At 35.2% G+C, this 10,727-nt stretch overlaps 2 protein-coding genes across 2 annotated transcripts; both read left to right on the top strand.

The window, feature by feature from the left end:
- The first annotated feature begins 3,117 nt into the window (after nt 1–3,117).
- Nucleotides 3,118–6,958, top strand: LOC110682353 (microtubule-associated protein RP/EB family member 1C-like). Its single transcript, XM_021858682.1, has 6 exons — nt 3,118–3,435; nt 3,557–3,712; nt 3,821–3,927; nt 5,368–5,587; nt 5,698–5,811; nt 5,905–6,958. Exons 1-6 carry the CDS (start codon nt 3,328–3,330, stop codon nt 6,175–6,177), a joined length of 978 nt encoding a protein of 325 aa, XP_021714374.1. The 5' UTR covers nt 3,118–3,327; the 3' UTR covers nt 6,178–6,958.
- A 1,918-nt stretch (nt 6,959–8,876) lies between these two features.
- Nucleotides 8,877–10,640, top strand: LOC110682351 (ADP-ribosylation factor 1-like). The gene is made up of 5 exons (XM_021858681.1): nt 8,877–9,181; nt 9,489–9,559; nt 9,761–9,880; nt 10,050–10,168; nt 10,375–10,640. Exons 1-5 carry the CDS (start codon nt 9,034–9,036, stop codon nt 10,454–10,456), a joined length of 540 nt encoding a protein of 179 aa, XP_021714373.1. The 5' UTR covers nt 8,877–9,033; the 3' UTR covers nt 10,457–10,640.
- Nucleotides 10,641–10,727: the final 87 nt, after the last annotated feature.

Here is a 10,727-nt window from a genome sequence, read left to right as displayed (position 1 = left end):
GAATTCCGCTTGCAATATTGTAAATGGCAAGCGGTTTAGGGTGAACCGCTTGCCAAATTGTAAATGACAAGCGGTTTAGGGGGAACCACTTGCCAAATTGTAAATGGCAAGCGGTTTGGAACATGAACCGCTTGCCATTTGTTTAAAAAACCCTAAAATCTCACGCTATCTCTCCTCCTCCTCTATATTTCTCACGCTCTCTCTCCTCCTCCCCTCAGTTTTCACGCTCTCTCTCCTCCTCTCTATTTCTCACGCTCTCTCTCCTCCTCCCCTCCATTTTCACGCCCTTACTTCTCTCTCCAGCTCTCCTCCATCTCCTTCTCTTTCTTCTCTCATCTCCGTTCTCCATCTCCATTTTTTTACTTTCATCGCTTCTCAGTCCAGTGGTGGTGCGACCATCATTTTCGATCAAATTCGACCCACGACCATATTTTCGAGCAAATTCGAGCCAAGACCATCATTTTCGAGCAAATTCGAGCCAAGACCATCATTTTTGAGTTATTTAGGTCAAATTCGACCATAAAAACTCTAGATCTAGAGTTTTCTTGGTCGAATTTGACCCTTAAAACCCAAATTTCAAGCCAATTTCGAGGTTATGGTGGAATTCATGGTATTTTTTTTTTAAGTTTTTTTTTTTTAATTTTATGGAGATGTGTGGTTGAATTGGTTTGTTTCAGGCCGATCTGGTGTTGGTGGGGGTTTTAGTGGGGGTTGTGGTGGGAGAAGTGAGCTGGGATCTGGTGGATGGTGGGGGTTTTGGTGGGGGTCTTGGTGGGCGAATGGGCTGGGATCTGGTGGATGGTGGGGGTCGTGTTAGGCGAAGCGGGCTGGGATTTGGTGGATGGTGGTGGTGCGCGTGCGTGGACGGTGGTGGTGGTGGTGCATGTGGACGGTGGTGGTGGTGGTGCATGTGAACAAGAGCTGTTGTTTTTTTTTTTTTAATCAAGTTGTTGTATTATTTTTATTACTTGTATTAATTTTTTTTTTTTTTTTTATGAAATGTAATACTTACAAGTTACAACAATCAATTAATTTATCTAAATATTATTGGTTTTACATATAGTTTGTTCGTGTAACAATTTTAGTGAAAAACACCAAAAAAAAATATTTTTTATAGCCATAATGGGCAACGATTTGGCGCCAAAACCGCTGCCCATTCACTACAAATGGCAAGCGGTTCTGAACCGCTTCCCATGTAAAAGGCTAATGGCAAGCCCCCTAAAAACATGTGGTTCAGAACCGCTTCCCATTAGGGGGTTTGAACCGCTTTGCCATTACATATTTTCTACTAGTGACTAAAGGAACTAAAGAATGCAAGAGAGATTTTACGTGGAAAACTCTTTGGCCCTAACAAGGAGAAAAACCACGACCACTTGGGATTTTGGGAAAAGAATCTTCACTATAATAGGGCAAATGATCCTATTACAAGCTACACACACAAACTCAAGTTCCTCTACGAACTTGAGACCCTGAGGAACAAGTCACCCAACTTGTTACTCTTCTCTTTCTCTCTTCTCACTTCTCTGTTCTCTCTTCTCTTTCTCTTTAGCAATAAATATATTGGAAAACCTCTTTGTGCAGCAAATCCATCACGCCACTACTCATACCCACTAAGAAGATCATGTCCCTTGAATTAAGGAACCATGAACTCCTCAATGTGCAAAACCATGACTGAAGAAGAACATGGGGGAGTAGGCCGCAAGTTTTGAAAAACATGGAGATTTTATTTTCAGAAGATCTTTGTAAAATCAGAAATAAAAATAAAATCCTCTTTCTTGTTAAAAAAGATAATCGTTTAGAAAATAACAACTTCCCTAAAAATTAGCTAGCACAAAATTATCTTTTTAGACCAATTCCACACAGTATTTCGAATGCAACTTAATATCTTATACTTACATAAATCCTAAAATATATAAATATATTTAGTCTTCATGTTCTCTGATGAAGCTTCTACTCTGAGGCTTCTGTTCCTTGGGAGGAACTTCTCTTCTCTGATGAGGCTTCTTCTCTGAAGCTTCTGTTCCCTGAGGGAACCTTCTCTTCACCAGTCTTCATTTCTGAAGCGCCAGTTCCTGTGAAGGAACTCTTCTATATGGATAGCTCTGCTTCTGGCCTTCTTGTTCCTCATGGTATTCTTACAAGACACTTCATTCTCCTAGTCTTTGTAACTGAGTACACACTTAAACAATCAAGCTCTTATTAGTTTGTAAGTAAGTGAGGTTGTGTCATCATCAAAATCATTAAGTCCAACAGAAACTATATTATCGGACGCAGGAAGTACAAATCATCCAAAGTGGTAACTATTTCAAGCCTAAAATAACTACTTTGTACGTCCTACTAGTTTAGTCTTGTGCGTTGCACGGATTAAGTAGTTATTATTTATTTAAATAGTTTTCAATTTTATATTCGAAAAAAGTGTGCTCATAATCTCATTAATTAATTTTGAAAAAAGTACTATATTTAATTAGTTTCGGAATTTAGGAGGAAAAAAAAAAGAAAAAAAGGATGATGTCAAAAAATAGTTTAGGCGGGAAAATTTTTGATAAAAAATGGACATGTGTCCCTTAATGATGTCACCATGTTTTGTTTTTTTTAATAGTTAATAGACTTCATACAAGTAGATGACAATAAATGACGTGCTGATAAATGATGATGATGTTGATCGATCATTATGATATATCATGCGAAAATCTTGTTCCAATATCAATAATAGTGCAACCATATTGGCCAAAGCATAGTCATGAATCAATATTCATGAGAGTGAGGAATAGCTCAAGTGGTTAGGGCTTCCCTCCCGATTTTAGGAGGTCTTGGGATCGATTCTCACCCCCGCCATTGTGGCTCTCTAAAAAGAAAAAAAAACAATATGCATAAGCTTGTCATAATTAAAATTCTATAATGAGTAATTATGTAAACAAATTATTTATGAAGAAAAGCACATATTATTGAGCCTTTGAGGACTTATGAGGTGGAGAAGTGTTATCACATAAATTATAATTTCATCGCAAACTTTGGTCCTGCAGAGCAGCTCTAAAGAATAAGACCTTTGTATAAACTCATCAGTTTCAATTTTTCATGATCCCATAGAAAGGCCCAAAAATATTTATACTACAAGTCCATCTTCCAAAGCCCAATATCAGAGTAAATTTTAAAACCATTTGATTTATACTTCTATTTGACAGCCTAATAAATACTGTACAACGGACACTCAACGGCAGTTTCATAATCTACACCATTATCCCGCCCAAAACCCCTAATTCAAATATCATCTCTCTTTTACAAATTCCAGAGAATTCTAGTAGGAGAATTCTAGCAGAGAAATCGAAAATGGCGGCGAAAATCGGAATGATGGATTCTGCGTATTTCGTCGGTAGATCGGAGATTCTTGCTTGGATTAACTCTACTCTTCAACTCAAAATCTCCAAAGTCGAAGAGGTTTTTTTCTCCTTCTCTGTCCTCAATTTCGTAATTGTTTGTGATATTCAACAATTTTTTTCGAAATTCTGCCTGGAAATTTACAATTGAAACCCTAATTTATCAATTTGCGAGAAATTAGGCGTGCAGTGGAGCAGTTCATTGTCAGCTGATGGATGCGGCACATCCAGGAATAGTGCCGATGCATAAGGTGAATTTCGATGCGAAGAACGAGTATGAGATGATTCAGAATTACAAAGTTCTTCAAGATGTTTTCAACAAGCTCAAAATCTCCAAGGTTTCTCTCTCTTTCTAGCGATATATTTTTTTTTTCAAATGTTAGGGTTTCTTCAATTTTATCGCTTAATTAGTTGATTTTTTTTTTTTTTTTTTTTTTGATGATTAGAATATTGAGGTGAATAAGCTCACTAAGGGAAGACCTCTGGATAATCTGGAGTTCCTGCAGTGGATGAAGCGTTACTGTGATTCTGTCAACAATGGCAGCTCAAACAAGTAATTTCGTCTGTTTACGTTTAGAAAATTCTGTCAATTGAATCAGTAGCACCAGCATTTGTTTAAATTGATTGGCATTTCATTTATTGTTTTATTAAATCAATTGTTTCGTGGATAGCTTGATGCGTTTGCAAGTATTATAGCTCGTCTTATGAAGTGACTTTGAATGATGTTGAATGAAATCTGTAACACTTCGACTTTAATTTTCTTTTGTCCAACTTTGATTTCATCAAGAAGGTAATGCATACATTTATCTGTTACTGAAATTAAATGTTCAATTCTGTCCTGAAATTACTCTTTATAGTTTTAACTGATATGTATAGTAAGAGAAATTGCTGTCACAACCATATAAAATTGTCAAATGTGGCGAATAGGTTTGTGCTAAACCAAATATCATACCAATGTACTCAGATTTTGGCTATTGTTGAACTATCTGCATGATTGTATCTTATAGTTATACTGTAGGTGGAAGCGGTATTATACTATTGTAGTATTATGTGAGGGATGAGGTGTTAATTATTGATGATTTCGTTTTGCTTTGTTTTTAAAATAAATATGTACTGCTCAAGTTGCATTAGGAAATTCTAATTATACCTACTGACTGATGACACCGTTGGATGTCATAACCTTTGACGATGTCTTGTTGAGGATTTTATTCTGTTATAATATGCATGTTTCCTTCAATATCATGCATTTTCCAATAATTTAAATTAGGAATTCCATTAGCTTTAATGTGCTTGAACCATTCATCTGAGTATGCTTTTGCGGCAGTTTGGAACTTAGTCTTGTGCTTAAAACATGGATAGGCACTTACTCGTCTCTGCATTGCCTATCCATATATGAAGCACCAAGTCAAATGCTCTAAAGACTGAAGTTTACACGTTATGGCTGCATGGTAAAACATGATGTTGTTTTTCTTAACTCTTCATGTTGACTCTTGGGTTAATTTACAATTCAGTTTTGTAAGGGAAGATAGGTAGCTTGCAAGCTAATACAGTATACATGAGAAATTGAGAACTATGAGTCTATAAGGAGGTGTGAGTTGTTGAGGATCTCTTTTTGCATTTTTTTCCCCCTAAACATGAATGCTCCAATTTCATTAGCTATAATTTCCTATTCATAGCCATTGACTCATGACACTACTGGATACCAAACCTTTTGAGAATTTCCTTATCAGAATTCTCTTGAATGATTTTTATGTTCTAGTAATCTTTGTTAAATATTCAATCGGCTGTCTTAATTGCTTGTCTCATCCACTTTGCTCTTTTACGATAATTTGGATATCAAATGGGTCCTGTGCTTAGAACATTATGTTAGGTAGTTAATCCTCTCTATTAACTTGTACCTCTTTTTTTTGTTTGCGCCAAGTGTAATGTCCTCAAATATTGTTTGTGCAATGGATTATGCTGTTCTTTTCTAATTTTCATATTACTGAACTAGTTACAATCCTTCGGAAAGGAGAGAAGCTTGTAAGGGAGGAAAGGAAAATAGCAAAAAAAGTGCTGCTTCACATCCTTCTACTAAGTCTTCAATGGCAGCAACCAAGTCTCATTCTACTCAAAGCTCTCGGAAGGCTGATGTCCCCTCTGTGCAAGCAGCAAATCAAGGTGCCATAGCACCTCAACCTGTCTCCAATGAAGTGGGTGCATATGATGAAAAGGTATGTTGCATAATTGCATGTGCAGTAAATTAAGACACTTTAGTCTAGGATGGACTTCCTTACCACTTCAGAAAGTATTACTTCATATATACTAAGTAATTGTTATGCAGATTACTGAGTTGAAACTATCAGTTGATAGTCTTGAGAAGGAAAGGGATTTCTACTTTGCAAAGCTGAGAGATGTCGAGATATTATGCCAAAGTCCAGAGCTTGAACATCAGCCTGTAAATCAAACTTCTTTTGAGCCAACTCTTCACATTATATATTGTATAGTGTTTTGTAAACAATCCAGGAATTTCTAATGATTGTTCTGACAGGTTGTTGAAGCGATAAAGAAAATTTTGTATGCTACTGATGATAATGCATCAGTGATAGAAGAAGCTCAAGCGTTGCTAACTCAGAAGCATGTGGTGTCACCGAGTCCAGATGCTGGGAATTCAGGTGATGGTTTAAAGTTGGAAACACTCAAGAGAAAGACCATTGACAACCTTGATGTTGATGTTGCTGCCAGCGCTACATTGTCTCCTAGGCAAAGACTCTCGGATGTTTCAAATGTGCTTCAAAATGGATCACCATTATCGACTTTCTAGACTACCGGTCTATTGCTGGTTTGAGCCCTGATGTTGTCTGTCAAATTACATGGTATACCAATGTCTTTTTCTGGTACATAATAGAGGTGGAAATATGTTGAGTTCAAAATTTTTGTTTAGCTAAAACCTCTGAAGTGCTCTCGAGTCATTTTGTTGCTCAAATATTTTTAAAATTCAGTCCAAGTATAGTATTTGTATCATCTTATAAGACTTTATTCCTATTATGACTTTATTGAAAACCTAATATTTGTTTATTTGGATGTATCATTGAATACTCGATTGTAGTGGCTGTCCATCCTCGTCTAATATCCAAGATTTTTGTACTATGTCTACAGTGCTCTTGTTGCAATACTGTTTTTGACAGGTGCTCTGGTTGCATTAACTCAGTAAGAAAGGCAAAAGCAGTTCTGTATACTGTAGAATATAAATCCTCCTATCTTGGGTATAACCGTATAATTGAGAAGGTTGCGTTACTCTGTATTTCCATCTTCCATGAGCCAATGTGTAGAGGTAATGCATAAGTACTACACAATGCTCTAAGTTGGGTCTTGGATGCCTCAAATGCTTGTCTTGGATCTTCAACGATATTGACGTTAGTATGGTCTATCGATATTGCACATATTGGGAAAAAAAATCAGTGTTAAATGAAACACATGTTTACATGTCCGCAATTCTCCCCTACAAAACAGCTTCCAAAGAAAGACCCGTAACAGTAGAACAGAAAACAGCTATAAAAAGAAGTCACTATATATTAGCTCAAAAAAATCAAAAAAAAAAAAAAAAAAAAAAAAACCACTATATATCTTCATATTTTGACATCTTTATCACCCTTTCTTCTACGAAGTATATGTTTATTATTCTCAAATCAAACTTCATAATTCAGGATGGTACAACTACGTGTCGCATTATCTTCTTTATAATCCTATTTATGGGTTTATGACATTGTTCTTTTCTTCGGTTATGTAAGGTTTTAAGAAAATGATTATTGGTAGGTTATGATCTAGTGCTAATATATTTATTTTGGGCATATGAACAGAATAACCAGCAGACTAAGCCACAAAACACATCAGAGGTGAAAGTGGTGGAGACAGTTGATCTAAGTCAATCTGCAGGGCAAGGGGAACAACAAAGGTTTATTGAGGTGATTCACCATCTTCACCAGCCAGAAAAACCAGCCACCAGCAGTGGTAGTGTCTTGTCCGGGGCCGGTGCTGTTGTTGTTAACACTCTCCAATCTGCAAAAGAAGCCATATCTGGAAGTAAAAATCATTAGTGCAAGTTCTTAGTATTTGTTAGCTAAGAAATTACAAATGTGAAATTGTTTTTTACCCTTTCAAATAGGGGGAGCTAGGTTTTGTACATGCTATAGCATTGCTTAATGGAGGTCAATTTTCATGTAGTATGTAAGTTCATATTTGTATCACAGCTTATATGATCTGACGTTTAACTTTCTTATAATGGTACATCTGTACATTTTTTTTATCAATCATTGCTATGATAACCCCGTCGTAGAGATGGGCAAAATCATTAAACCTAAATGCTACGGAGTATGTATCTTTTTGGAAAATCACTAGATAAAATATCCTTCTTAATAAATAAGCTGGAACCTTTTAAATTTAATACATAATGATTGTGAATTATTGATACTTGTAAAGAATATATGCAAATTATTCTTCTTCTGTAATCTATATCTATATTATTATTAAAACCCAAGGTAAGGAGTGTTGTAACGCCATGTGTCATTTTTACGTTTTATTGCGCCACATCATATTCCAAGATTGCCACATAATCGAAGTGTAATATTTAGTGTTCTTGAAAAACTCTTCATTGGTTTAACCTCCAAGTATTGATGTTAAATTGATTGAAAAACTCTTCGTATGTATAACCACTACTCTATCTAAATTTATTTTTAATAATTACACAATAATATAATTTGATTGAAAGGTTTTTCATATATGTGTAACCCCCAATTTAAATTCCCCTTGAAATCCTTAGTAATTGCACAATAATATAATTTGTAAGAAATTAATCATTACTCCATTTTTTGTGCATTAATTCATAAAATTGTAGTTATAGAGTACGAGCAATAATTAATACGAAGTAGTATATATTGACATCAAAATTATAAATATTTGATTTATTATTTTTTCTATATTAACCAAAAAAACAAAAATTATAGTCAAACCAACTAGCTCACACAAACAACTAACTACGTACTTAACATCTCATCTTTAAAAAAAAAACACACACACAGACACACACTATCTGAGCTCTAGGTGTCAAATAAGGCCATAGTATAGTTTCATTAAATTACTAAATTTATAATAAAGCGGGGTATCGTCCGGGCCAATAACTAGTTAGTATATATTTCATCATTTGTACAAAGTGAAAAGTTATACTTGGTATTTACATATTTCTCTAATACTTCCTCGTTAAGGATGTGTAGGCGTGTAGCCAAGAGTGGTTCAATCTTAAAATTCCATGTCCATTACTAAACTTATTTTTTGACCCCTTATATCATTTTACTTTGATTACGTGGACAATTAAGAATCTGTTATTGGCTGTATGTTGTAAAACTATAAGCGAATACATGTCATGCGATACTACTAAGGGCCCCACCAAAGAATTCCTCTGCTTAGGTCAATAATAAAATAAGATAAATATAGCTTGCAAATAGTATTAAAGCATAGAACCAAATTCACAATTTGATCACGTCCTAAAGCCGAACCTTATTCGATCTCTCTTTATATCTGTTCTTGTATTGGATTCTTCTCCTAAAAAACAAAAAGAACTAGTACAATTTTTTTTTCTAGTTTTTTGAAATTTTGAAAAATTTGAGAGATTGTTGAAGCAAAGATGGGGGTAGCACTATCGAAATTAGTAAAGATGATGTTTGCAAAGAAAGAAATGAGAATTTTAATGGTGGGTCTTGATGCTGCTGGTAAAACCACCATCCTTTACAAACTCAAACTTGGTGAAGTTGTCACTACTATCCCCACTATTGGTATGTGATCATTCTGTCTATATCAGATTTGGTGTTTTTGTGTCACTTGCGTGTACATTCACTCGTGTTTCGTGTAGGAAGAGAGTTTGAACATATATCGACTTAAATATAGTTGTGTGGGAGAGTCAGGTTTAAAACTCAATCAAGCAAGAGTTTATTATAAGTTTATGGATTAATAAAAGTGGCAAATTCAAGTTTAATGGTTGAATTAGCTTGGTTTTATGATTTGTTATGATTCTAGAGATTGAATAGCCTAACATATTTGATTTAAGATTTAATTTAGTTTATGTTTGTATATATTGAACAGGGTTTAATGTGGAAACTGTGGAGTACAAAAATGTAGGCTTCACTGTTTGGGATGTTGGTGGCCAAGACAAGGTACGACTAGTCTTAAACGACTTCTTGATATGAACACGTTACACCACCTTCGTGTAACCTGGTTATGTTATTGTTTTGTGGCTTGCGTTCTTTTATTATTAGATCAAATTAAAATACATTAGCTAAAATAACTCGTGTAGTATGTTAAGAAAATCATCGACGCCTTAGTAATTTTATTATTTTTGTACAACGTGACAACAGATCAGGCCTTTGTGGAGGTACTACTACCAGAACACCCAAGGTCTAATCTACGTGGTGGACAGTAACGACCGAGAAAGAATTGCAGAAGCTAGAGATGAGCTCCACAGGATGCTAAATGAGGTACTTTTTCAAACTCCCTATTTTTAATTGGGCTGGGCTCAGAATTCCTTTTAGTCAAGGCTTTTGTTGGGCTTTCATGTTCTTTGGCCCATCCTTTTTCTTTTTTTTTTTACAACATGATCCAATTTTTGTTATTAGTCTTAACTGAGGCTGATATCTTTTGCTGAAGGATGAACTGAGGGATGCATCTCTTTTAGTTTTTGCCAACAAGCAAGACCTTCCAAATGCAATGCCTGTTGCTGAGATTACTGATAAACTTGGCCTCCACTCCCTTCGTCAACGCCGCTGGTATAGTTTTCTAACCCTTTCCTTACGATAGCAAACTGCTCCTTCCATTCCATATTTATCTGACGACTTAACCAACTTTTTTTTTTTTCATTCTTAAAACTCGTACAATTCTTAGGTTTTTGTTACACAAATTAAGTAGTTATATCCATATATGCGTTGAACAGTTAGACGGGCTAATAATAGTGTATCGATATGTTAAATGACAGGTTTATACAGGCTGCTTGTGCTACCTCTGGTGAAGGGCTTTATGAAGGTCTAGACTGGCTTACCAGCAATATAACTACCTAGGCATGATATATCCGTCTTCGATTTCCAATTGTTTATTTTAGATTATTGAGTGAAGCTTTATTGCAAATATGTGTTGTATGTAACTATGTACATAATTCATGTTAAAGGCATGCCTCAGTCAGTCTATTGAGGATGATTAATAATGAATGAATGTTTGCAAATAAAATATAATCATTGGAATCAAGTATTAGTTTCTCAAACCAAACTGATTTAGAATCTATCATATAACTAGATTGGTGGTCTTTGTTTGATTGCTTTCAGTCTATAATGA

The sequence above is a fragment of the Chenopodium quinoa genome, unplaced genomic scaffold, assembly GCF_001683475.1.
Source record: "Chenopodium quinoa cultivar QQ74 unplaced genomic scaffold, ASM168347v1, whole genome shotgun sequence".
In the NCBI taxonomy this organism is placed as follows: domain Eukaryota; kingdom Viridiplantae; phylum Streptophyta; class Magnoliopsida; order Caryophyllales; family Amaranthaceae; genus Chenopodium; species Chenopodium quinoa.
Note: the sequence above shows the minus strand (reverse complement) of the source record. Positions and strands in the feature narration are given on the sequence as shown.